The sequence below is a fragment of the Elephas maximus genome, chromosome 4 (assembly GCF_024166365.1).
Source record: "Elephas maximus indicus isolate mEleMax1 chromosome 4, mEleMax1 primary haplotype, whole genome shotgun sequence".
Classification (NCBI taxonomy): Eukaryota; Metazoa; Chordata; class Mammalia; order Proboscidea; family Elephantidae; genus Elephas; species Elephas maximus.
The window spans coordinates 55,831,349-55,858,606 of NC_064822.1; the positions used below are offsets into that span (position 1 = coordinate 55,831,349).

General features: G+C 46.8%; 2 protein-coding genes across 13 annotated transcripts in view; one reads left to right on the plus strand and one right to left on the minus strand.

The window, feature by feature from the left end:
• LOC126076535 (uncharacterized) overlaps positions 1 to 1,094 on the plus strand; it is a 52,826-nt gene extending 51,732 nt beyond the window's left edge. Inside the window, exon 5 of the transcript XR_007517480.1 lies at positions 1,015 to 1,094. The gene's annotated coding sequence lies outside the window, so the exon portion shown is untranslated. The remainder of the gene's footprint in view (positions 1 to 1,014) is intronic.
• Positions 1 to 27,258, minus strand: part of CACNA1C (calcium voltage-gated channel subunit alpha1 C) — an 896,734-nt gene that overhangs the window by 6,400 nt on the left and 863,076 nt on the right. For all 12 annotated transcript variants that reach the window (XM_049885094.1, XM_049885093.1, XM_049885097.1 and 9 more), the window contains 10 exons: positions 27,074 to 27,170; positions 25,305 to 25,407; positions 16,017 to 16,118; positions 12,977 to 13,104; positions 12,314 to 12,448; positions 10,316 to 10,668; positions 7,131 to 7,259; positions 4,312 to 4,415; positions 3,874 to 3,977; positions 1,233 to 1,568 (listed from right to left, as the gene is read on the minus strand). In XM_049885094.1, coding sequence (XP_049741051.1) covers positions 1,233 to 1,568; positions 3,874 to 3,977; positions 4,312 to 4,415; positions 7,131 to 7,259; positions 10,316 to 10,668; positions 12,314 to 12,448; positions 12,977 to 13,104; positions 16,017 to 16,118; positions 25,305 to 25,407; positions 27,074 to 27,170 — 1,591 coding nt within the window. The remainder of the gene's footprint in view (positions 1 to 1,232; positions 1,569 to 3,873; positions 3,978 to 4,311; positions 4,416 to 7,130; positions 7,260 to 10,315; positions 10,669 to 12,313; positions 12,449 to 12,976; positions 13,105 to 16,016; positions 16,119 to 25,304; positions 25,408 to 27,073; positions 27,171 to 27,258) is intronic.

The window sequence follows — 27,258 nt, forward strand, 5'->3', positions numbered from 1 at the left end:
ACCTTCAACCTTGGTCAGTGGCCAAGAGAGTTAACCATTTGCACTGCCCAGGGACTCCATGCATGTTCATTTGTTGCCTGTCTCCGCTCACCTCCATGTGGGCTCACAAGAGCAGGGACTATTTACTTCTTAGCTGTATCCCTGCAGCTAGAACAGTGCCTGCATGGGGTAGGCAAAATTTGTGGGCTGACTGAGGGATAACCAAGGCCAAGTGAAGTACCACAGTGTTGTAGAGTGAGGGGGCCCTTAGAAGGTGGCTTAACTCCCCTCCTCCTTCATGACTACCTGACATCTAGATAGGCATCCTCTCTGCTTGCATGTGTCCATAATGCTTTGGAGGGACACTTTCTCATTTTGGAAGAGCTCTACTGGAAAGGTCTTCCTCAGGTGAGCTGAAATCTGCCTGCTTGCAGGTTGATCTCCCTCCAGTTCTGCATTCAAGGCCTCCTGCCCAGGATGGTAATCCTTTCTTCCCAATGCCCTTTACAGGTCTGAGGTGCTTATCATGGCCTCTGAAGCCACCTCCTCTCCTCCCCTCCATCAGTTCTCATAGGATGTGGTTTCCTCCTTTGGATTTGTTGTACTTTCTCAAAAACCTCTCGCTGTCAAGTCGATTCTGACTCGTAGCGACCCTGTCAACTGTGGCACCAGGGTTAAGCTTGATGCTCTGACCATAGCAGGGTACAGGGGAACTGAAAGCTTCTTGTTCTAGGCTAGTAGTTCTCCACCCTGGCTGTGCATTGGACTCATCTGAAGAGCTTTAAAAGATATACGAGTTCAACTGGTCACAGTTTTCCAAAGCTCCCCATGTGATGCTAAGGAATCATCAGTGCTGAGAACCACTGATCTTGACCCTCTCTGCCTACGAATGCAGCCCAAGCTTGCATTTGATCTGGAGCAGCACCTCTGGCTTATATCGACTTTCTTTACAATGGACCCCATAGCCTTTCTTGGGGTTCCTTGGTCTGTAGCAAGGACATATTGCTCAGTACTTTCTTTCTCTTTCTGCATCAGGCCCTGTTCCAACAGAAGCCGATAACACCTTGCATGTCATAATATTCCGCATGCCATGCCTGCCTTCTGCAGGCCCTGAGTGTCAGCATCTTTCTGGCTAAGAGACTTGACCACCAATCTATGAGGGAAAGGACCAGGTACTTCCTTCTCAATTCTCCATGCAAAGGCCCCTTGCTGCCCTTGGTCTTTCCTACCCTTGTTGGCTGGGAGCCACGTACCGCTTCGACCAGACTGCTGGCACTGCCGTGGAACTGCCTCCCCGGGGCCCCAGCCTGGCTGGGCACAGTGAGGGAGACAGGCCGGGTTCTCCGGATGGTGCTGCCACCCCCATCACAGCTGGGGCTCTCCTCCGACCAGGAGCTGCAGTGGATGGACGGGAAGCTGCTGTTGAGTTTCTCACTGGACTCAGCACCCTCCAGCCGCAGGGTGGGAATGGGCTGTGGGGGCCAGCCTCGGCTGCCGGGCGTGGCAGGCGGGGTGGCACACGGTCTGGGGAACATGGTGGGGGAATGGCTTCTCTGGAGAAGGGGGCTCAGGCCCGCTACTGCCAATGCCTGTGGACACACAAGAACAAGAGTTACTGGGGGCGATGGGCAGGTCCGCAGATAGGCAGGCTTCTGCCTTCTAAGCAGCTATTGTTTTCCAGCTAGCTCTACCTGGAATTCACATTCACCCCCCCTCCCCCGAAACATTACCACCCATCTGAATCCTAGCTCATGAAGACCCAGCCGAAGTTTCAATAACCCCAAAATAAGTTTTGTGATCATCCCAGTCTGAAGTGACCTCTTCCTTCTACATTCAGAAAATTGTGATTCAGTGGAATCAAGATAATCTGGGCTTTATTGTTGGCTTTACTATCTATAAGGGGCCCTGGTGGTGCAGTGGCTAAAGCACTCAGGTGCTAACCAAAAGTTCAGTGGTTTGAACCCACCAGCGCTCTGTGGGAGAAAGACGTGGTAGTCTGCTTCCATAAAGATCTGCAGCCTTGAAAACCTTATGGGGAAATTCTACCCTGTCCTACAGTCAAAATTGACTTAATGGCAGTGGGTTTGGTTTGGTTTTTGGTTACTGCCTATGCATTCTCTCAGTCTTGGTTTTCTCATCAGTAGAATATAGAGAATAACGAGGCTTGTGTCACCTGTAAAATGGGATGCCTTCTCTACCTAGCTTGCTGGGTAGACGTAGGTTCAAGTGAAATAAGGTATGTGAAAAAGTACATGCTAAAAAAAAAAAAAAGAAAATTTTTTTTTTTTTTTAAAGAGCTGGGCAAACATAGCAACAATTTTGAGGATGGCGCAAGACCAGGCAACATTTTGTTCTGTTGTTCACAGGGTTGGTATGAGTCAGAACGGACTCGTGGCACCTAACAACAACAACAACAATAAAGAGCTAGACAAAGCCAGGATCTGTTGTTTTAATTTTCATAATGAATTGGCCCATTGATAATGTCCTGCCAATTTCTAGCTTAGGTTATCCTGAACCAGCAATGAAATCTTACAGTCTTGAAATTAAACAACATACATGTTTATATCCTCTGCCCCCAAATCTTCTTAAGCATCCTGAGGGCAGGCGGGGATCATGTCCTACATCTCAGCTGCCATAAAAGGCTTGCTCTTGGCAGAGGCTCAGGAACATTGGCTGCTCTGATGTGAAGTGCTCATGGGCAGAGAAAGCGAGGCTTTCCCACGAGGTGGCAGAGAGAATGGGGACACTGCTGCATAGGTTGGAGGGTAGTAGAAAGGCATAAGGAAGAGTATAGAAATAAGGAAGAGTTTCTTGCCTACTTAGCGTGACAAGAACAGACTGGTAAAATCCACTTCTAGAAATCTTTGAAAATAGCACAGGCAATCTCCCTGCATCCTGCCATCCTCCTCAGCCCCCTGCTCTTGGTGGCCCCCAGCCTGGGGGCTCCTGCGAGCCTGGAGATCTGAGGGGGATGTAAGAGGGCAGTTTGTAGACGACATTCAATATTTCAGAAAGTCCAGTGGAAATCATACACACGTAGGCAAGGCACACAGGTGTCAAGCAAAACAGTGCCTTTCTTTGAGCTGAAAATAATATCCACTTAGCTCAGCCACACTGGCCATCTTACGCTCATTATAAGCTTTGATTGATAGTTGAATGTTTTGGGATATAAAAAAGTCATTTAAAGCACAGGTCCATGGGAAAGGAGTTTATAATTAAGGAGATAAAAAGGCTGGGAGACTGATTTAGAATCCTAATTTGCCTGGAAGTAATAAACTGCCCTCAGATAACACTTGAAGTTTCCACTAGTTGTAAGATACTAAGGATGTGTTTGATACTGGTGTCTTGGATTTCACTATCTCAGTTGGAGTTAGTCGCGCCAAGAGATATTTCATCTACTGAATCCCCCTGGACCTGTTTTCTTTGGTATTACTCTCTACACCTGGCCATATTGCTGGCAGGTTCTTTGATCATTTCTGCATTTCAGCGGATGGATTTTTGTGCAGCTCAACTTCCAGGTATCTTCTAACTCTAGGTGTGACCACATCTGCCTGAGTACCCTGGAGTGTAAGCCAGTCTCTGCAGAGGCAACATCTGGGGCGTCATGAGAAGAAAGCTCGGGCAGAATCCCAAAGCTGCTGACCCTAGGATCATGTGAGGAGGTGCTGCTTACCGTATCTCCTAAGTTTCTACCCTGCGAAGTTATAGATGTGTCAGGGCTCTCACCTGAATCGGAGAAGTGGGCAGCCCTACTGGAGGGCTCTTAGGGCCAGGGGTAGGATGCAGCAGTGGTCTGAGATAGTGAAGGCTGGTATCTCGGGGATTTGCCTATAACCATGGGATTGTCCAGCCTGCTAAATGGTGGCCAATAGCCTGTCTGAAGGTATGGGCTACCTGATGATGAACCAGATGCAAGGGCAGCACTGTCTTCTGAGAGATGTCTCCCCCTTGGTTCTTCTGTCGCTTCAGACATTCTAGGTGGAAGGAGGCCCTTCGACCTGTAAAACCAGCCAAAGAATAGGATCAGGGCAGGAAACAAGGACATTTGTCTGAAATGGCTCATACCCAGGGTAGGGTACAAGGAGTACTGTTAGTGACCCTAGCTATAGCTCCTTTTGCCCTTAGCCTTGACTCCAAGCCCCATCATGTAGGATCTGTCTCAGTCTCATCCCAGAAAACCCTCCCTTGGAACTCTGTCTCACTGCCTTGGAAATCTGCTCAGCCCACTTGGGTGGAAGTTGTTGGAGCCAGGCCACAGGTGTTTCTGTCATCCCAGCATCATCTCAGGGGTGACCACTGACCACACCTGGAGAGTGAGGTGTGAGTATTTACCTAGTGAGGCAGAGCGGAGGAAACCCCTCTTTGGAGATTGCCGGATGTCCCTCTTGTCCTCTGGGGGCGTCAATTGTCGGTTTTCATCATCTTGATAGGAGAGCCTGGAACAGAGAGCTCCTGGGGTTTGCTTCTGGGGGCAGGGAAGTGCCACCCCGTAGGGACGGTTACCACCCCAGGAAGAAGTTTGCCTCTTTTCTTAGTGTAGGGAAGCCACACTCTGTGCTTACATACAAGGGCTGGGGAGGGAGACGCAGGCCCTTGCCACCCCGAGAAATTCTGTCCTGCTCTCTGGCATCAACACATCTTCTTGGCCTGCTTGTTGGGGATTTCCAGCTCTCCATACACAATTGTCTAGTATGAGCCATGTGATTCTGATTTGAGGCAGAGGAGGCAGTCTTGGATCAAGTTGTAAGAAATTCTAGGCCCACAAGCTTCTTTCAAGAAACGGCCTAGGCTGTCCTGTTTAAGTGTACTAATGCCATTTATCACAGCTACTCCCTACGTCGGAGTCCCTGGGTGGCACAGACGGTTAAGCGCTTGGCTGTAAACAGAAGGGTTGGAGGCTTGAACCCACACAGAGGAGCCCTGGAAGAAAAGGCCTTGTCATCTGCTTCTGAAAGATCACAGCCATTGAAAGCCTTATGGAACACAGATCTACTCTGAAACACATGGGTATCGTGAATCCGAATCAACTCAAAGGCAACTGCCTACTTCAGCCTAAAACTTATCCTCCGCCCTGCAATTTCTCCCAGCCCTGCAACCCCTCTATCATTAAGAGCTCACGAGCAGTTGTCTGCAACACACGCACAGTCATTCAGTCAATGAAGAGTAGAGCTGAAAGGGACCGTAGAGAGCATGCCTTTTTGATCATGACTCACAATAAAAAATATATTTTACATATTTCACTATACATAGACACACATGATTGAACTATACAAGGTGAATGATATACTTAGCCTTATTGCAGGCATTGCACTCTGAGAGTTCAACCTGCAGCCTGGGAATTGTGGGTCCATTCCAACACCTCTGTTTTACAGAAGAGGCCACCGACTCTGTCCCTGGGGCTACTTTACACAGTCCCCAAGGTCAGAGACCTGGCTGCCTTCTTTTTCACAGAATCCGCCCTTGCTCCTAGCACAGGGACTGCTAGCCTCTGTAGGGGTGCAGGGAAGTTTGTTGAATGAAAACCTCACACGTTCATGCCTCCAAGCCTTTGCTCTCATTCTCAATGTGGTAAGCCCTCCATATAACATTGTTTACTTAGCCACACTGTACCTACTCTTGAAGATACAGCTTCTGTCCGACCTTGTGCCTGGTACCTCTTGTGGTCACCCTGCCCTTGGCCGTTTCTGGAGGCCTGTATCCCTCATTGCTTGGGCCACTCTGTCCATAATTAGTTCGAAAAGGTCCATGTTATCTTTCTCTTCTGAGTACCCCTTAGCTTCCTAACTAGTTTGTCAAATCTCCTTGAGTTTCTAAGCTAGCACCTTGGACGTACCAAGCACTTGATAACAGCTGCAATGGATTGAAGCACAAGACTCTCCTGACTTCTACAAGATGTGAGCATGTATTAATTTGCATTCTCTAAAAATCAGTTTAGAGAATGTTACCTCTTAAGGAACTTTAGATATTTTCTTTTGGTTTTATATCCACTATATTTCATGAAAGGAGCCCTGGTGGCAGTTCGAACCCACAAGCTGCTCTGTGGGAGACAATGTGGCAGTCTGCTTCCATAAAGATTACAGCCTTGAAAGCCCTATGGGACACTTCTACTTCTCCCTATAGGGTCACTATGAGTCAAAACTGACTCAACAGCACCCGACAACAACAGGTTCTTATTACACCAGAGGGAAAGGAGACCCCTCTGCTAGTCTTCCAACCCAAAGTAGATGGCACTAACTGCAGAAAGCTGCACGCTGTGCTGGCTGTGCTGAGAAGGGACACAGATGCACGTCTCCTAATGCTTCCTGGGGCCCCATCCCCACCATGGCTGTCTGGCCACAGGCTGCCTTTCCAGCCACACCTCTTTTTTCTTCAAAAGCCTACAGGGCTGATACTTCCTTACTATAAAACGTGTCCAGGAAAAGCCTCTAAGACAGTGTTTCTTAAACTTTTTGGATTGCAACCACCATAAATACATTTTACAGTGAGACTCAGTATACACATGCATATACAGGTATTGGTAATTAAACACATATTTCAAGAAACAATACTTAGCTTTGTGACATTGGATATATTCTGATATTTTCTATGCTGTCTTATTCTAGTCTATCCGATTCTATTCTATTTTCTGCTATTCTTTTAAAAGTGCTGCCTAAAACTGACTAAATGGATGTCACAACTTGCAAATGGGTGTGGATCTGCAGTTACAAAACCCTGCTCTTAGAAAATTCAAATTATAGGGCTGACAAAATTCTCAGCCCTAGCTTCGCCAACAGTGCCCTCTGCTGGGTAGCTTTGTTATAAGTAGTTTCAGGTAACATTTGTGCAGTATGTGTGTACTGAATCTTACTGTAAAATATATTTGTCTTAAAAGTTTAAGAAACATTGTTTTACAGGCTTTCCTGAAAGCATTTTATAGTAAGGAGGGGCGAAGCAGACAAGGGGGGTGGGGGAGAGAGAGAAAGAGTGGGGAGGGGGGCGGGGGGTGGTGGGGAGATGGGGTGGGGTGGGGTAGGGAACTTCCCATCTCCTTAACCATGCTTTGCAGGTGTTTTCGTGATATGCGATCTCCTCTCCTCCCCCAAATCATGCCCAGAGGGGGAATTTCAGGGACCTGCCCCTTCATTCCCCAGGTAGAAGGTGGCAGTGCTCACATCTCTGTGGAGATCAGGCTGGGCTCACTGCAGTACTCTGCGTCTTCATTTATCTTCACCTCATAGGTCTCGTCCTGAGAGACCTCCTCCTGACACACCATGGCTATCTGGCTCTCCCGGGAGTGGCACCTAAATGTCCGATATGGAGAGAAAAATCAGAATCTGTGAGTCCTCCTCCCCATCCCTCCACAAGTAAGGCATTCCACACACATAATCACCACTCACACACACATGCAAACACACACACACACCCCTGCTATAGCCTCTTCCTCCTGCAGTTGCTGATGAAGCCAAGGAGTCATAGAAGCCTGAGGGTGAGGGTGAAGGCTCTATGTGGGAGAAGGCTCTCTGGGTTAGGATTCAAGGAGATCTGAGTTCTGCTCCAATTCAGTTACTCTCTGGCTATATAACCATGCCTAAGTTGCTTTTTTTAAGTTGCTTAGCCCACCCCAAGCCTCCTCCCATAAAATTCAAATGACATATGCCCTGCCTGACAACGAGGCTTGTGTGAGTAACAAACGAAGTAACAGAAGAGATGGTGCTTTGGAGGATGGAAAGGATCACCTTTTAAAGAAGAGCCTTGGCTGCACTCTACAGGGCAGGGTGAACCAGTGAGAGGGCTACCCCTTTCCTCTACTATAGACAGCTGGGTCTGTGGGTGTTTGTTGGGCAGAGCTGAGACATTTCTGGCATCATATTTTGGTATGCCTTAGAGTTTGACTCTGGCTCCTTGAAGTAAAGGCACAACAAAGCCTCATGTAGAAGGGTTGGTACTTCTGAACAGAGGAAAGTGAGCCTGAGTCCCTGCAGAGCCTGAGTCTCTGCTGAGCTTGAGACCCTCTCACACCAGGATGTGGCTTAGACTATAATGCTTTTCCCCTTCTGGGCAGGGCCTTCTGCTTGTTTAATCACGCGTCCTTTAGCTCTGGTCTAAGTGCTCTCCCTTTTTCTTTCTGTCTGTGCTTAGCTCTGTACCCCCCATCTTTCTTCCTATAGAGTCTGTATGCTGGAGCCCACTCTATCGTTAGATCCATGAAGGCATCGGGGAAATACCCCAGTTTACCCTCTCTGGCTGAGTGCTGGGTCAGTGCCCCTTGCTTTGACCCTGCACCAGTGAGCAAATCAGGAAGGGTAGTGGCAGAGCTCTCTGACAGACTGCTATCCACCCCACAGTCAGAAGGAAAGATGAGATACAGAAGGCTCGTGATGGAGTGGGAGGAGAGGGGTGTGGAAGGTGCTTTGGAGAGGCACAATGGGATGAGCTGGAGACGGAGAATGGCAGCAGGCAGGCAGCACCACTTCTTGGGGACACTGTGTGCAAAATGTGCTGGCCCATTCCCAGCTGAAGCAATGCCAGCGCTGGAGCTACTGCCCTTAGCCTTTAGCTGCAGCATGAAGGACAAGGCCCCAGAGCTAGAACTTTGGTAAGTTCTTCCTCTTCACCAAGTTGAAGCTTAGCACCCTGAGTGTTGTTTTGACCCAGTGCCATGGGAAGGAAGGGAAGTGACATTTAGTGACACTTTCTATATACAAGGCATTGTGCTAGGTACTTTGCATACGTTATCTCATCCACAGACGCATTTGTGAGGAGAAGAAGAAGATCTCCTGATGTCTTCTCCCACATAAAACCAAAAAACCAACCCAGTTGCCACGGAGTCGATCTTGACTTATGGCGACCCCATGTGTATCAGAGTAGAACTGTGCTCCGTAGGGTTTTCATACTTGATACAGAACCAAATTTAATGTAAAAATACCCTTTGAAGGAGGTAATTTAATTTACACTGAGATGTTAATGGTGGACTTAAAGAGCCTTCCTTTAAGAAAAGGGTTTGATAATGCAAGTGGGGACAAAAGTGGTACTAGGACTGAGTCCCTGAAGGTTAGAGAAGAGGAGTAGGGCTGCAGAAAAGGGAGGCAGACCCCAGGACAGTCTGCTTAAACTTTGACATTCTCCTCTGTAAAGTCGGCCTTTCAGGTCAGCAAACAAACCCCAGTGGTGAGCACAATGCCCTGCTCACAGAAGGCATTGATATACGTCTCCATAGACGTCTACTGAGTCAAAGGACTCAACCCAACGGTGCTGATGAGTGGTTAAACTGGCCAATCTTCAAGAGAGTAAGGTGGATGGATGGCCAATTTGACTGCCATTATCAGTCATTTAAATGCCCAGGTCATGTGGGCTTGTGTGTGTGACCTTTTGAAAACTGGTGTGATGAAGGGAGGTGACAAGTATGCTGGCTCCTTGGGTGGACACGGCATCAGGACACTTGTCTAGGGATTTAGAAAGAAACTTGCACTTCTTGGTTCTTTGCTGACCTAGAGGGCAGGAAAGGAGATCTGCCCAAGAACCTGGCATGCTGGGGACCTGTCCAGCCTGCTCCAAAGCGAGTGTCCTTCTCTGGAAGAGCAACATAATTCAGGGGATGTGGCAAGATGCAGAGGTATGTGTGACCTCTCCCATCCCCCCCTTGGGGAGCCCGGAGCTGCTGATATAACAGGGAGAGGCCCTCATTGGCCCAGGCTGTACTTCCTGAGGCCCAGAGCATGGAAGGAAGCACCTACCGTTCCAGCACATCATAGCAATACATCCTAGAGCACCAGGGAGCAGGATGGGGAGAAAAGAGCAAGTCAGGAGGTGGGTATTCTGTCAAACTACCAGAAATGATCCTCCACTGGGGCAGAATGAGTAAGTGCTCCAGAGAGGGGCCACCTGCCACTAAAATGCCTCCCTTCCCAGGAGGTTATAAAGAAGAGGTGGTAATGCCATTCCCATCCCAGTCGGGGGAAAGGCCAGGTTGACGCAGAGACTTGGAGAAGGATGGAGGGAATGGTTTCTGTTGTATGGCCAGAATACAGACATCTCAGAGGGTCATGGTTCCTCTGCTTAGGTGGGATGTGAGAGGACAGGATGCTCTGTTCAGAGGTGTGGCACCTCTGGATACTGTTGGTCAATGGGGATGTTGTCTTATCCTGAGTGTGGCTGCTGCCTTTAACCAAGGACAGAACCTGGAAGGTAGCTCAGTGCCTACCTCCCTTTCTGGGGTCCAGGACAGCAGCCTCCAACCCCAGGCTGAAGGGTAAATGGTGGGTCTGGGGGCCAAACTCTCCTCCACCCCATCTGCTCTTGGCCAGAGTGAGGGAGGCCCCTGTGCATGGGCCCTGGCCTTGCCCACCCTCCTGCTTACCTCTTGGAGCTGAGCTTCCAGGCTGACTCCTGCACCCGGATGGCAGGAGACAAGGGGGGCCCATGGCCCTCCACGGTGCTGACTGTACTGGGGTAGCCGGTGGGACGGGGGAAGCGGCCCAGGGCAGTGTTGTTGGCATTGTTGATGTTGGCGTTGGAGCCAGTGGACGAGTAGCTGCTGGGGGTGAAAGTGGAGTCCACCAGTTTCTCGTGGGAAGGCGACTCGGTGTCGCCTTGGCTGTTACCCGCCTTGTTGATGTGTAGCGGGCGCTGGGTGGTGAAGGTCTGGGGGAAGGCGTTCCGGCCGTCGCTTTGGTAGTAGCTGACATGGTTGCCGAACAGGCCACCGGCCCTCTGTAGGCAAGAGGGATGGGGTAGGTGGAGGAGAATACCCGCTTAGCTACCTTTCCTCCTTTGAGGGAGAAGCCTCAAACAGCCAGGTCAGAGAAGTCCAGGGCACGGGAAGGTTGTCTGCCTTCCAGAGAGGCACGGCTGCACCAGGAAGCACATGGCAGATACTGAAATTCTCCATCTGCATGGCTTGGCATCCCAGGAGAGGGAGGGACTCAGACACTCAGGATACCACACCTTCCCTCTGAAACAGCTGGGGGGATGGCAAGGGGCAGGACCACCACATCTGTGGGAACCGGGTTAGACAAGGAGGCTGCTGACTGTAAGAGGTGCCCTAGAAGTTTCTGAAAGTTTCTAATGAACCCCTGGAAGACTGGAATTTAGTTTCAAGGATGAGTCTAGGAGGGCAATCCTTAACTGCAGCCAGCTGCTTGGTTTGGCAGAGAACACTGTGAGGGCTGAGGGGTGAAAAAAGGAACCAGAAGATTCTAACTAGATTTTAAATGAAATCCAACTGGCTCACAGAGCTTAAACTGTGTTGACCAAACAGTTTTGAACATAAGAATGAAGATTCTACTACATCAATTATATCATGGCCTCCTTTTTCCCAGGAGATTCTTAGAGTGTTCAAATCAGGAATCAATGTTTTCTCCAACATTCTTTCCTTGTCCTGAGCAAGTGGGCAGATAGCTATTTGCAAGGTCAGTCTAATCCTTGACATGAGAATGTCCCTGGGATTTGGTGAAGGAGATTTTTCAAACCAGGCAGTCTGTCTGGGGTCCTGTCCGATGGTATTACCATGGTGCCATGTCCCTGAGGCCATTCAGTGATGAGTACTTATGGTGATGAGAATGAGGATGATAATGAGAGGACAGCCATAGGTTGGATGAGGCTTGTTTCACCTCCCTGGTTTTTCTGTAGCCTAGGAGCTGGGCGTGGGGAAGGGGGTGGAGAGATAGGTGTGAACAGGGCCCTGGTACAGTTGTGGTCAGTAGCTTCTTCCTTGCTATAGAAGGGATTTTTAACCAAATCCCTCCAGGGGTTAGGCAGGGCATGCAAATGAGTGCAGAGAGCTGGATGTGAGAATTCTACCATTCCAGCTCTGTGGTCAGCCTCAGGGTCCAGGAACGGAGAGCACATGCTCTGTCTCCAGAGAACAACCACCACCTGGTGCAGCCCTTTGTTGCCACGTGGAAACGCAAGCCCCAGATTGCCAGATCTTCTGCCTTTTTTTTTTTTTTTTTAATCAAGAAAAGCTAGAAATCTATATTTTAATTTGATTGTGCCAGATTTCCAAATGCTGCAAAGCAAACAGGTCTGCCGATTAGGTGTGGCCAAGGGGCCACCACTTTGCAACTTCTAATATGGAAGTTTCTCCTAGGAAATATTTCTGTTAGGAAAACCGCTCTTTGCTTCCTTCTTCACCAGCCAGTGAAGCTCTGAGAGCTGCTCCTTCCTGGGAGTATTGACTGAGATGGAGTCAGCTTAGATGGATCGAGGGACGAGGAGACAGCTGAGTGGGAAGAGCTTGGAATCTGCCAGAGCTCAAGTGTTTTCTCCTGGATTTTCTTGGCAGAACAGCCCACCCCCTTTTGTTTTCAAACTGAACCTTGCAAAAGTATAAGAGTGCTGCTGTGCATCCACCTACCCTGAAGATGTCGTCTTCGGAGGCAGCAGACACGGCCTCCTTCATTGCCTTGTCCAACTCCTCCTCGGCCGTCAGGTCTCCAGAGATGGCCCGTCGGATCTCGGGCCCGAGGTCATGCAGCGTGCGCAGGCCAGCCTGGAACCCAGAGGACAAATAAGGCCCCGGGTCCTTTTCCACCATTGCTCCTAGCCAGCCATCACTCAGAGCCAGGACCTGCTCCTCCAGGAACCCAGCGCTCCTGGACCCAGCTACCCGGGCTCAACTTCTCTGCAAGGAGTGAGCCTCAGGAAGGCATATCTGTATATACAGCCAGGCATTGTGCTTTCTGGAAATCCATTTGTCCATGAAGGAAGAATGAAAGCCAAGAACTAAGCATGTTCACATTAGAAGGAGCCACCAGGAATCAGGGGCTGCCACGGGAACTTCAGGAGAGCTTGCAAGAACTCTAGAGGGCTTCTATGAAGGCAAGCAGGGCTGTGGAGGGCAGTGTGTGTCTGAGTGGTGGCAGGAGGCAGAGGGGTATGTCATGTTCTCCTCCCACCCCATAACCTTGAGAAAGGCTTGGATCCCATAGCCTTCAGAAAAGCTTGGATTGCTCAGAAAGTTTCCTTCCAAAGGGACCTGGACTTCCTGGGGGTGTGGACCCCTCCTCTAGCCCCTCACCTGAAGGGACAGAGTGTTCCTCTGAGAGGGCTTGCCCACAAGCCCCTGCTCTTTGCGCTTCTTGAACTTCCGGAAGTACTCTTGGATCAAGAAAGTGGCATAAAACTTGCCAACTGTAACCTCATCATCTAAGACATATGAAGAAAGGAAAGTGAATTAGAGGTAAACACGGGCATTAAGGTAGACATCATTAAATTTTTTTTTTTTGGTATTCTAACCTTAAGTCTTTAAATTTAGTTTTTAAAGAGATAGTACATTCACATGGTTCAAAAAGAGAAAAAGGTATATAGTGAAGTCTTGCTCTTACCCTATCCTCCACTGCCTAATTACTATCTCCCAATGGCTAACCTCCTGTATTAGTTTTTTGAGCATTTGTCCCGATATTCTCTATGCAAGTATAAGCAAACATATTCTTATTCGCCTTATTTTATAGAAAACACAGCATATCGCCAACGTTGTTCCAACCTTGCTTTTTTCACTTCACTGACACTGTTAACTCTTATTTGATTCCGAAGCTTCAAATGCCCTTCATAAATTGGCTGGGTCCCCTAAGTACACACATAGTTCTGCTTGGGTTGGAGGGAAGGGTTCATGCAAGGCAGTGCCTTCCTCCTGTTTGAGTTTGAATTTTTCTTTCAAACCAGACAGATTGTGTTTTCTTATCAGGAGGTTTGGCTGGGTCCCTGCTGGACTGAGCACCCAACATTAGACACAAAAAACTCATTGCCGTTAGGTCGATTCCTAGTCATAGTGACCCTATAGGACAGAGTAGAACTGCTCTATAGAGTTTCCAAGGAGTGGCTGGTGGATTCAACTGCCAACCTTTTGGTTTGTAGCCATAGCTCGCTGTAGCTCTTAACTACTGCGCCACCGGAGCTCTAAGACTAGACATGACATAATTAGTCTCTGTCTTGGGAATGGAACAGATGGAGGAGAAACCAATAAGTCTCCAAGGCGAACATTCCATGCCCAACAAGCAGCCCCTTTGCTCCACCTCCTAGTTCTTTGGGAGGAGAGGGCAATGGGCCCAGGAGACAGCTGGTTGGGTTAGAGCTAGGGCTTGTGATGTGATTGTTCTCCTGCTCCCAGTTATCCCTTAAGAATAGCCACATTCATGGCAGTGATGAACCTGCTGCCTCACAAGGGCCTCACTGTGGGAGGGGAAAACCCCTGAGCCCCTGTCCTGCATAGTCGGTAAGAAAGAACTACATGGTAGAAATATCATGGAGTTTTGGAGTCCCTCAGTCTTGGGTTTGAACTCTCAATCTGCTTATATTTGCATGTGACCTTGAGTCAACTACTTGTGTTCTAAGAATTTTAGTTCTTTGAGCAAGCGTCATAGAATGGTTGTAAGTATTAAATAAAACAATGTACATAAGCATCAGGTGGTACTTGGCTTAGGTGATTCTTCACTTGGCCTTGCTTTCCCTGTTGGCAGTGGTTCTCAACAGGGGCAGTGTCACCTCTTGAGGAGTGTTCTGGAAACGTCGGGGGTGTTGTCTAGTTGTCACAGTGATTTGGAAACCCTGGTGGTTTAGCGGTTGAAAGCTATGGCTGCTGACCAAAAGGTCGGCAGTTCGGATCCACTGGGCACTCCTTGGAAACCGTATGGGGCAGTTCTTTCTACTCTGTCCTATAGGGTTGCTATGAGTTGGAATTGACTCGACAGCAATGGGTTTGGTTTGGCTTTTTATTGGCATTTAGTGGTGCTAGATGTGTCGCCCAGAGTATGGGTTTTTTTTTGCACAGCAAATAATAGCTTTGTACTCTGCATGGCATTTAAGCACCAGGCTAAATATTCATGTGGGGGAACAACCTGCTATAATTACCTGAGCTTAAAACCTAACACTTTTTTATACATGAATGCACAACATTTTTTGCATGGTTTTAGTGTAGCACAATTTTCCAGGAATACAATTGCTTTGTAAATTGAGGGAAGATTATACTTCGTTTTGTTTGATCTTGACCAAGAGGGGTTCACATTTTGGAAAATTGTATCCCCGATGGCAGTGCCTCTTGTGGTATCTGAGTCAGCCATTCTATCTGACCCACCCGTACCAGTCTGCATTTGCAGCTGTCACTCACAGTCATGGTAATCCTATGTAGGTGTGTATGTACGCACATATATGTATACACAGTGAAACCTGTGAGAACCGGAACTCCACGGGACTGCCTTGTTTTTCGGGGCCTCCCAAGTTTTCCACCTTTGACAGAGTGCAGTCTTACCACTTTTCTATTGCTCTCTATTAGTAGAAAATATTTGCGTTTTCCTTCTCTGACAGCTTTCCGCCTTGCAGATTCCTGCTTTCGCAGGTTCGACTGTATATACACTTATTGAAATACACATATTTAGCCCTTATTTCAAAATGCCAAAAACAAAGCGTCAACAATATTCAATATTGCCTTACTTCTTTTAAACACAAACCTTTTCACTGTAAGTGGGTGCGTGCAAGCATTTCACCAGCTAATTCTAACTTCTGCCCTAGTTGTGTTTAAGCTTTTGTATATTGATAAACATTTGATTTTAATATATTTTATGAGTTAAAGCATTATACTAATATTTTGGAAATTATTTGTATAGGAGAGTTATATTATCTATGATTTTCATTCTGGATTGTAGTAGGGGCATTATAAACTATTATAAAAAGGGACTTTGGCTTGATGGGGTGGGAAACACTGTCCTAGGAAGAAAAAAAGAATTTCAACCAAAGGGGCCCTCATGGGATTCTTCTTTTAGGGCCTTATTATTCCTAGAGCAGTCAGCCCAGTGGTTTACGGGGAAACCTACACTTTGTGGCGTTTCCTTGGAAAGTTCTCCCAAACATCTAAGCATCTAGGGGACTTGCCTGGCCCCATCTGTAGAATCAGGATTGGACCAGGTTTCCAACCTGATAGTCTGAATCTGAGTATGAGAGGGCCGTGGCACCCTAGTCCCTTCTAACAAACAGGGCCTTTGAGCCCCGAGGGAGGGTCTGGAGAAAGACGACTCAGCAAGCCCAGGGGACTCAAGAACACAAGACTTAATCCCAGGAACACTTACCACCTGCAGGGGGCACCACCTGGTCCAGTAGCTTCATGCTGGTCCGCTTCCAGATCTTCTTGATTATTGCCCGCAGCTCCTCATTGGCTTGTTCTAGGTTCCCTGAGGGAAGGGAGATGCAAAGCTGAAAATGATATCAGCCCCTTGGAGGGCCTCCCTAAGGGGCTGGTCCCTCTGAATACAATGGGAAGCCAACGCTGAGGGCACAAACACTGCAGACTGGTCAGTTTCATTTTCTTTTTTCCTCTCTGCTTTTCTCCTAGGTCTTCCCATTTTCTACCTCCTTCCTCTTTATCTTTATATTTCTCTGTTTTACTTCCTTTCCCCTTCCCTTCTGTCCCCTGTCCAATTCCAGTTCTTTTCCCTTCTCTCCTGCCTGTTGCTTAGGCTAGCCAGTGGCATCCTGTCACCTCCACCCATGCTGCTTTTCTTCCTGGAGGGTCTAGTGGAGAGATTTTGGGGGCCTGGGCTGAGCTGCAGGCCCCCGGGTAGCTTCACCAACTCCCATTCACTCATCCACTGAAGAACCTCCCCTGCCCTGCGGGCAATAAGGAGGCTGCTCTCTATGGGTGGCATTCTGCATGTACTTCCTTGGGCTGCCAGAGGGAAACAGGGATGACTGAAAAGAACAGTCTCCCCTGGCAAATCCAAAAAGGAGCCTCCCAAGCTCTGATGAGGTTCCCATGGGGTTGTTATTGTTAGGTGCTGTCAAGTTGGCTGGACTCATGGGGACCTTATGTACAACAAAATGACTTGTTGCCCAGTCCTGCACCATCTTCATGATCCTCAGTATGTTTGAGTCCATGGTTGGCCATTGTGTCCACCTATCTCATCGAGTGTTTCCCACACCTTCGCTGACCCTCCATTTTACCAAGTATGTTGTTCTTCTCCAGTGATGGGTCTCTCCTGATGACACTTCAAACATAAGTCTCGGATAATGTTCTGTGATGCATAGGGTTTTCATTGGCTAATTTTCAGAAGTAGATCACCAGGCCTTTTTTTCCAGACTATTTTAGTCTAGAAGCTCCACTGAAAACTATTCTTCAAGAGTGACTCTGCTGATATTTGAAAGACCAGTGTCATAGTTCAAGCATGAGAGCAACCTCCAAGTCACCACAGTAGGGCAAAATGACAAACGAGTGGTGTTTCCTTTGGGGAGGAGGTGACAAAACCTAACTGTGGAAGATGAAATCAGAAGACACTGGGTTCTGTAGTTCAGACTAATGCACTGTCTGGGCTTACTTTCTCCACTGGTAAGATAGGCTTAATTATCTACCTGTTCCACGAAGCCTCAGGTTACAGGTGAAAAAGGAAAGCTGAGACCTGCAGCTATAAGAGGAGAGGTGTTACACTGGGTTGAAAGATGGCCCTAAGGTATCCACCCATCTCTTCCAAAAAAAAAAAAAAAATCCATTGCCATGGAGTCGATTCCGACTTATAGCAACCCTATAGGATAGAGTTTAGAACTGCCCCATGGAGTTTTCAAGGAGTGCCTGGTAGATTTGAACTGCTGACCTTTTAATTCGTAGCCATAGCTCTTAACCACTATGCCACCAGTGTTTCCACCCACCTGTTACTGTGTATCAAAAACCAAAACCAAACCCGTTGTCATGGAGTTGATGCTGACTCATAGCGACCCTATAGGACAGAGCAGGACTGGCCCACAGAGTTTTCAAGGAGCACCTGGTGGATTCAAACTGCTGACCTTTTGGTTAGCAGCTGTAGCTCTTAACTACTATGCCACACGCCCTGCATAATCCTTTGGGACTATGAATATGATGTACAGTATTTTACTCCCATGATTAAGTTCTGTTATATGGCACATATGACCTTAAATAGGGAGATTTTTCCAGGTGGGCCTGACTTAATCACGTGAGCCCTTTGAAGCAGAGAGCTCTCCCATCTGGGAACAGAAGAGGGAGTCAGAGAGATGACTTGGCTTGGCTGGAAGAAAGCAAACACCCATATGGTACACCAACGATGGAGAGAGGCGTCCTCTAGGAGCTGAGAGTGGTCCCAGTCAACAGTGAGCAGGAAAATGAGGACCCCACTCCTACAACTGCAAGGAAATGAATTCTGGCAACAACCTGAAAGAGCTTGGGTGTAGATTCTTCTCTAGAGCCTCTAGAACAGAACACAGCTCCATCAACATCCTGATTTTGGCCTTGTGAGGCCCTGAGCATACAACCCATGCCTGAACTTCTGACCGACAGCACCATGAGCTAATAAATGCTGTTATTTTAAGCTAAGTTTGGGGTAATTTGTTATGCAGCCATGGAAAACCAATATACCAAAAAACCCATTGCCATTGAGTCGATTCCAACTCATATCGGACCCTATAGGGCAGAGTAGAACTGCCCCATAGGACTTCCAAGGAGAAGCTAGTGGATTCAAACTGCCAACCTTTTGGTTAGCAGCTGAGCTCCTAACCACTGAGCCACCAAGGTTCCATTAAAAAAAAATATATATATATATGTAGTGTTTAATGCTATTCCATAGGATGGGCAATACGGAATAGAGGATGGGAACCCTGGGGTCAGGCTGCCTGAGTTCAGACCCACTGCTGTGGCCGTGTGGGACAGCCAAGCAGGAGAGGGCAGAAGTGGGAATGGAGAAAGAGTGGACGATGCCTGAGTTCACTGTCTGAGCATCAGGTTCAGCAGTACCTGAAGCCAAAGGGCAAGCCCTGGGCATTCCAGTTATGAAGCCAATAAATTCTCTTCACAGCTAAGGTGGTATTGTTACGCTGTATCACGTACAATGGGATTGGACTGCTGTGATCCACAGGGTTTTACGTTGGCTGATTTTTGGAAGCAGATGGCCAGGCTTTTCTTCCTGGCCTGTCTGAGCCTGGAAGTGCCACTGAAACCTGTTCAGCAACATAGCAACTGACGGAGGGGGGTGGTGGCTACATTCGGCCGGGAATCAATCCTGCATCTCCTGCATGGAAGGTGAGAATTCTACCACTGAATCACCACTGCCCTCTTCATGGTTAAGACTGTCTTCTGACACTCCTAATTAATACAATATTCAAACACACTTCTCTTCCAAAAGGATCTTTCATATTTTTCCAAGCATTAATTAATTTTCATAATGATCTATTCTGTTGAGAAATTTTACTGACAGTTATTTCATCTCATTGAAGTATTTTAAAATATTTTCCTTCTGAATTCTGATAATGTTGACTTTTACCTGAGCCCTGTGATACTAGAAAACAGAGATGGTTAAAGAAATTCTCCACCCTTTGTGTTCAGGGGAAATCCTGGTGGCATAATGGTTAAGAACTACAGCTGCTAACCAAAAAGGTTGGCAGTTTGAATCCACCACGCGCTCCTTGGAAACCGTATCAGGCAGTTCTACTCTGTCCTATAGGGTCGCTATGAGTCAGAATTGGCTCGAAGGCAACAAGTTTGGTTTTTTTGTGTGTTTGTGTGTGTGTGTGTGTTCAGGAAAACAGTTTACTGCAAAGAACCACGTTTCCCACATGACTTCTGTAAGACTCATGGATGCCCCCTTGCTAACCTATGGAAAGGCCAGATAAAAGACCAAATCAAACTCATTGCCATTGAGTCTGACTCATAGCGACCCACACACAGGACAAAGAAGAACTGCCCCATAGGTTAAAAGGCTGTAAATCTTTACGGACGCAGGCTGCCACATCTTTCTCTCAAGGAGCAGCTGGTAGGTTCAAACCACTGACTGTTTGCTTAGCAGCCGAGTGCCACCAGGGTTCTTTAGGCCAGACACCAAAACCAAAGCAACCCATCACCATGGAGTTGATTCTGACTCATAGTGACCCTATAGGACCGAGTACCACTGCCCCACAGGGTTTCTGAGGCTCTAATCTTTACGGGAGCAGACTGCCACATCTTCCTTTGTGGAGTGGCTGGTGGATTCGAACCTCTGACCTTTTGGTTCGCAGTCAAGCACTGTGCCACTGGGGCTCCTTCAGGCTAAACACAGACCCTTCCAATTCTCATTCTTTGCCTGTAAATTGGTAACTAAATAGCTTGTCCCCACTGGCCAATCAGAAACAAAGTGTTTGTTAACCAAACTTTGGTTAAACTTCTCTCCTTCCCTGAAGACCATAAACTCTGGCCACCCTCAGCCTGAGCCAACACACTATCCCTCTTTGAGGGCCCCTCCGCTACAAGAAGCTGGCCTCAATAGAAAACATTCTGATTTAATATCCAATGACATCACCTTTCAGCCCACTTTCCCACACCTGGGTTTTTCCTAGTCTTGTTTTCTCTGCCTCCATAAAAGAAAACTCTTTTTCTCTAACTCTTTCAGACATTTGCAGAGCTTCCAGTGGGAGTGTTCTCCCTGTTGCAACAGGCCCCTCACCCTATGGGAATAGTCCCTTTCCCCCCTTCTTTCTGAACAAAGCTTCTCCCTGTCAAAGTCTGGATCTGTTTTACTTGACAATTCCAAGGCGAATGTTTGTTTGGCTTGATATTGGATTTGGGACACTCTGAAGTAGCTGTTGATTTCTCTCCCTTTCCTTCCATTCTCAAAAGTCTGAAGGGTGAGGGCTGATACAAATCTTATTCTCACAATTTAGATGTTTTCTCACAATTCCTTCTAGTTGCTTCTAAGAACTTGTCTTTGTCTCCCAGTCTTAACATTTAACCAAGTATGTGAGAGGCCTGTTTATGATGAAGGCTCGCGTTTGAGTGGTACACTCAGGCCCTTTGAGAGGCTATTCTGCGATATCTTTGTATTTAAAAGATTACCCTTCATTCTTGACTGTAGTTCCTACATCACTTGCTTCTTCCTTTTTCTTGGGAATGCCTATTCTCCCCGACTGGCTCTCTGTATTTGGCTATTTTGATCAGTTCCTTTTGCACTGTTATCAGCTATTGGCATTTAGCTGAGGTTTGGTTTGCTTTGTCAGTGCATCTTCAACATTGCTGAATCTTGGCTTTGGTGCATCAGTATTTTTCATTCCTTTATGGGGTTTATCAATATACATTAGGCTTTACATATTGCCTACCATGCGTCTGTCAGCTTGTTGTACTGTGGTGGCTTGCACATCACTGCGATGCTGGAAGCTATGCCACTGGTATTCCAAATACCAGCAGGGTCACCCATGCTAGACAGGTTTTAGTGGAGCTTCCAGACTAAGACAGACTAGGAAGAAAGACCTGGCAGTCTACTTCTGAAAATTAGCCAGTGAAAACCCTATGGGTCACAACAGAACTCTGTCTGACCCACTTGCTGTGGACACGTCACTGGGAGGGATCAATCGCTAGAAGAGGGCATCCTGTTTGGTGAAGTATAGAGGGCCAACAAGGGTGAGGGGGAACTTTGGTGAGATGGATTTGCACGACAGCTGTAACAATGGACTCACACATGCTGGCGACGGTGAGGACAACGCAGGACCAGGCGATGCTTTGTTTTCTTGTACATAAAGCTGCCATGAGTCAGAGTTGATTTGACAGTATCTATCTGGCTGGCTGGCTATCTATCTATTGAGATCCATCCTCTATCTTTTTACCCCTTTTTTCTATTTCTTTTTCTTTAAATGATATTTTATTATGTTTTTGGTGAAAGTTTACACAGCAAATTCAATTTCCATTTGACAATTCCACACAAGTTAGTTACATTTTTCACAATATGTCAACATTCTCATTAATTGGATTCTGGTTGTTCCTTTCCCAGTACTCTAGTTTCCCTGCCCCTCTTGTCTTCTCATCTTTGCTTTAGAGTAATTGTTGACCTTTTGGTCTCATACAGATGGTTTTTTTTAATGGAGCCCCATACTCAAGGGTAATATCCTTTATTTTGTGTGCTAATCTTATATTTCGCTAAAAGGTGACCTCAGAGGACAGTTCCAGTTCAAGGGCAATAGTCTCAGGGAGTCCTCCAGTCTCAACTGGTCCAGTAAGTCTGGACTTTAAAGAACTTGAGTTGTGTTCGTGCTTTCCTCCCATTCTATCCAGGTCCGTCTATTGTGGGCCTGATCCCAACGGTCGGTAGTGGTAGCCAGGCACCATCCAGTTCTTCTGGTCTCAGGGTGAATGAGGCTGTGGCACCTGTAGGGTATTAGCTCTGTAGATTAGTTTCTTATCTGAGGCTTTGGCTTCCTTTTTTCTCTTTTGGTTCTAATGAGTAAAAAAAAAAAAAAAAATTTTTTTTTTTTTTTGTAGAGACCAATAATTGTATCTTAGATGGTCACTTGCCAGACGCTAACCTCACTAGGATTCAGAATGTGAACTTTGTGGTGCCAATTGACTAGGTTGTCCCATAATATTAAGGACCTAGGCCCTCAAATCTAGAAAACTATTCTTGCAAGGTGTTTGGTTACACCTGAGCAGTATGTGTAACTGTGTCCTCTATGAATATATATGAATGCACACACATATCTGTATGTGCACATATGTACAGATACTTCTATCTGTGCACACATATGTACTCACCTGTACCTACCTGTACACATATATGCCTATACACCTGTGACCAGACACTCATTTTTTGGTTATTGTTGCCCAATTATATATGTCATATTCTTTAGCACATATTTCTCTCATGCACTTTTTAGTGGCAGCATCTACTTTGGTTAAGTTGTGCTCATTACATCTACATTCTGTGCTACTTTTCCCATCACCAAAAATAAGAAGTGTCTACAATCTGGAGAGTGAATCCCTCCCCCCCATTCCTGGTAACCACCTATGAACACTGGTCTCTGTATATGTATATATTATTGTCTTCTTATGAAAGTGATATCATACAATATTTGTCCTTATTTGGTTGACTTATTTCACTTAGCATTATGTCCTCTAGATCCACCCATAATATGTTCTGTGGACTCATCATTCTTCTTCATGATTGCATAGTATTTCATCGTATGTTATATACCACATTTTGCCTATCCGTTCATTTGCTGAAGGGCACTTAGGCTGTTTCCATTTGTTTGCTATTGTGACTAGCAAAAAAAATTCTATGAATGCAGTGAACACAGTGTTGCAGCATATTCCTTCTAGCAGTACATTATAACTTCTTCTCTCCTTGGAAAAGAAAACCTCTTCTCCCTGAACATAAATGTAATAACATTCGTTGTAGAAAACTGGGACAGTAACAAAAGTAAAGGAAGAAAATCAAAGTCACTGTGGATTCTGCCACTCTTTGATAACCAATATTAGCATGTGTATCGGTTTCCCAGAGTTGCCATAACAAAACATCACAAACTTCCAGGTTTATAAGAACAGCAGTGTAGGAGTCCATGTCAATGTGTTAGTGGGGCCACGTACCCTCCAAAGTCTCTAGGGAAGATCCTTTCTTGTCTCTCCCAGCTTCCGGTAACCCCAGGTGTTCCTTGGCTTGTAGATATGTTTTCATACAGCTGTCCTTCCTCTGTCTCTCTGTGTCACTTCTCTTTTATAAGGATATCACTCAGATTGAATTAGGACCCGCCCTACTCCAGTATGATCTTACGTTAATTGATAACATCTTCAAAGACTGTATTTCCAAAAGAGGTCATGCTCACAGGTACCAGGGGTCGGGACTTCAACATATCTTTTTGGTGGACATAATTCAATCTATAACAACATGCTAATAAATTTCCTTCCAATTTTTCTTCTATGTCACACACACACACACACACACACACATGCATTAAATGTGTATTCAATTCTTTTGGCAGTCAGAAATACGCCTATTTACACCTATTTCAGATGGAGTTATTGCACTGGCTACTGAAGGTATATGCTTTTAACCTTTACTTTTTTTTTAGTTTAGCAGTAGAATATGAGCTATTTTATTTTTGTTTTTGCAATTAGCTCCTAATTTGACATGTATCTTGTTGGACTGCTTCTTCTTTTCCTTTATTTCAGGTGTTTCTATTTCTGAAAAGATTTAACTGAGAGAAGGCACCTCTTGGGTTATTCACTGAACTAAATTCCCAGATGTCATTATCTTTCTTAGTTTACAAATGAAGAAACTAAAATACAGAGAAAATAACTGACTTATCACACACGATATTAGTGAGAGAGCTGGGACTCAGACTGAACTCTCCTCTCTCCCTGCCCAGTGCGCCTTCTATTGAACCAAAGCAAAACACTGCGCCTGGCAGCCTGAAATGCTAAGACAGAAACGTAAGAAAGGGAAAAGAAAACAGACTGCCTGTCTTGTTTGTGTTTTCTCTCATTACTGTATTGGTGGGTTTCAAACTTTAGCTCACATATGAATCATCTAGGCAGCTGGTTCAAAATGCAGACTCCTGGGCCCCACTCCTAGAGATTCCGAGTTAGTAGATCTGGGCTGGTGCTTGGGACGTAGCATTTTAAACAAGTTCCAGGAGCTGATTCTGAGGCAGGTGGTCTTTTGACGGCACTCTAAGAAACACTGTAATAGACTGGAAGCCCTTGGAAAGCAGGGATTGCATCTTCTTGTTGCTATTTGCCATCGAGTAGATTCTGACTCATGGAGACCCCATGTGCACAGAGCAGAACTGCTCCTTAGGGTTTTTAGGGCTTTGACCTGTTGAAAGCAGATCACCAGGCCTGTCTTCTAAGGTACCTCTGGATGGGTTCGAATAGCCAACCTTTCAGCTAGGAGTCGAGCACCTAACTGTTTGTGCCACCCAGGAATATATTATAAAGCCCTTCCACAAAGTGATTCAGAAATACCTTTCAATTATAAGGACAATAGGTTATCTTAGCCAAGGCTACTGCTAGTCCATAGGGTACCACTGGCAAACTAGGAGTCCCTCCAGGTGGAGGAAGCCCTGGGTGTGGCCTGATTAGTGGACCACAGGTGAGATTTAACACAACCCTCTCTTCCCAGCAGTTGCCTGAGCACCCTTGTGCCAGGTGCAGTCTGCACAGCTGTATGCAATGACCCTGACCTTAGTCACCATTTGTCACTATGTCCCTTTCCCAACACAGGCTTCTAAATTTAAAAAAGGAGCTGAGCAACTGAGAGGCCTACCTGTAGCCAATAAAATTCCATATAGATGGGGCTTGGTTCTGCTTCAGGTAACATCCTCTCCTTCTGTTTTATGGATTATACCAAGAATCTCAAGATAACACTCAGAAAAATTTCCAGGGTTTGAAGGAAAACTAGAGTTCAAAATAAATAAGACTCGAGCAAGTTGGCCATTCAAGAAGCAAGAAAACATGACTGGGCCAGCCCCTTTAAGGTTCCCGGATGAGAACGCTGTCCCTGTATCACTGCTCTGATGGCCCGGGACTGGAGAGTCACTGAGAGCACTTTGCAGGCTCCCTCTCTGGTTCGTCTGCTAGGTCTCCTGAGCAGCTCTCACAGTGGCTCGCAGATGATTCTTACCTTCTGTTTTGATCCTTAGAGCTGTCCTCACCAGGGCAAATAGGGTGGCATTGAACATGACCGTCCCATCGCTGTTTAGAGGCATGTTCATGGAGACCAGGCGCTGCAGAGGAGGGGAGACGAAGCCAGTGATTACAGCCAACAGTTCTCACAAGGCCCACATAACTACCAAGGCGGGGGAATATCAGGATGGAGCCTCCAGTTCCTGTGGGTGCTGTGTGGGTGTGTTGGGAACAGGTGGGGTAGGAAGCTTGGGTCACTGAAATGCATTCAAAACCTTTTGGGGGGCGGGGGAGAATCTTGGCTTTCCCTCACATACTCCCGCCCTCTCCACAGAGCAGGGGAGGAGTGGCATTTATCCTCATTAGAACTTTGATCCCATGAAAGGATGTTAAACCCACTCTACCACCCCTTGCCCCCACCTATTCAAATGTCTGCAGAGGCATATGGGGCTGCTCCCTACTGGCAATAAAGAACAGCTGCATACTAGGCACTTGCTGGGTGCTCACTTGCCAGTCAGCATTCATCAACAGCCCAGATAAGAGAAACAATAACAGAGGTTTGCTTGCACATCGAAAATATACATTTCCTACACATCTAAAAACATCACCTATGCACCAAGCTGAAGCAGACACTACCTGACACTAGATAGTATGGTATTCCGCCTTCCCTCCTGTCCCACCACCAGAATTTGCTTTCATTTTGCAAAGTGTGGTCCCATCAGCCCACTCTGGGGTCATTATAAGAAAGACCACCATGAAACTCATGGTGGCATCTATTCAAAGATGTGGTCACGGATGGTACTTATTAGATCACATGGTATCCTCCTGTTAATCTTAGTGCCAAGAAGGGTTATGCTTTCCCTGAGTGACTGGATCTTTTTGAATCTCATGGACAGTGTGAGCTGTATAACTGTCAATGTTTCTCTTTCCACAGAGGCCATCGGAGGACTTAGAGCCCTTCTGCCAGACACCATGGGATGAATTTCAGCCCCATCCTGGCTGCACTGTCCCTGCCCTTGCAGAGAAGAGCAAGGATAGGGGTGAGATGGTAATTGAAAGATAAGGGGAGAAAGTGGAAATGACACTCTTCAGTGACTGCTGGGCTCCATGTGGAGAACTAGGGTGAGGCAAGAGAGGCACCAAGGGCACACAATTTAAGGAGGCGCTCACTCACAGCATCATGCAAGTGCCAGACAAGCAAGAGTGGAGGCTAACAGAATGTAGGGTGTTTGTGTTAAGCTTTTTTTGGGTCATGGACTCATTTAGGAATCTGATTGAAAGTGAAGGATCCCCTTCCTGGTAAAATTCATGAGTGTTTCAGTGATTTTGCTACGACTTTAGGATTTCACAATTTCCTGAGGGCGATGTATGGGCTCTCTAATGGCCCCCGACTCCAGGAAAAGAATCTCTCACCCATACATCCTGGCTGGGAAATCTCCCAGGATGCCTGGGTGGTGTCTTCTCTGTTGTTCCAGAAGCAATCTGATGGGGCAGAAAAGCTCCACTCTGAACAAGATCTTTTATTCAGGATTGGGCACATGGCTTGTTGGGAAATGAGGCATTCAATCTTTGTTCCTTCAGTCTGAGCACTTAGAGCTGCCAAGAACCTTAAAATGTAACCTGGCTCAGGTCTCTTTTCTTTAGACACATAAAATATTATCTTCATTCCCTGAATGGATCAGTGGCCTGACCAAGGTCACAAGACAAACAGGTGTCTTGCCTCCCATCTTGTCTGTCTTTTCCCCATGAACCCAGGTCATCTCTTACTTTGCAAGCCACGCGGTGAGGACAGAGCTTCCCAAAACCCAGTGGGGGTTGAATCCGCCGGAGTAGGGTCACCACATCTAGGTGTTTGATCCGACCCCTAGAAGAGGAAGGTCAGGAGGAAAGGGCAGTGAAAGGGCCATGGTCTAATGGCCATGTAGTCCAGGACTCATGCAACTGAGAGGCAG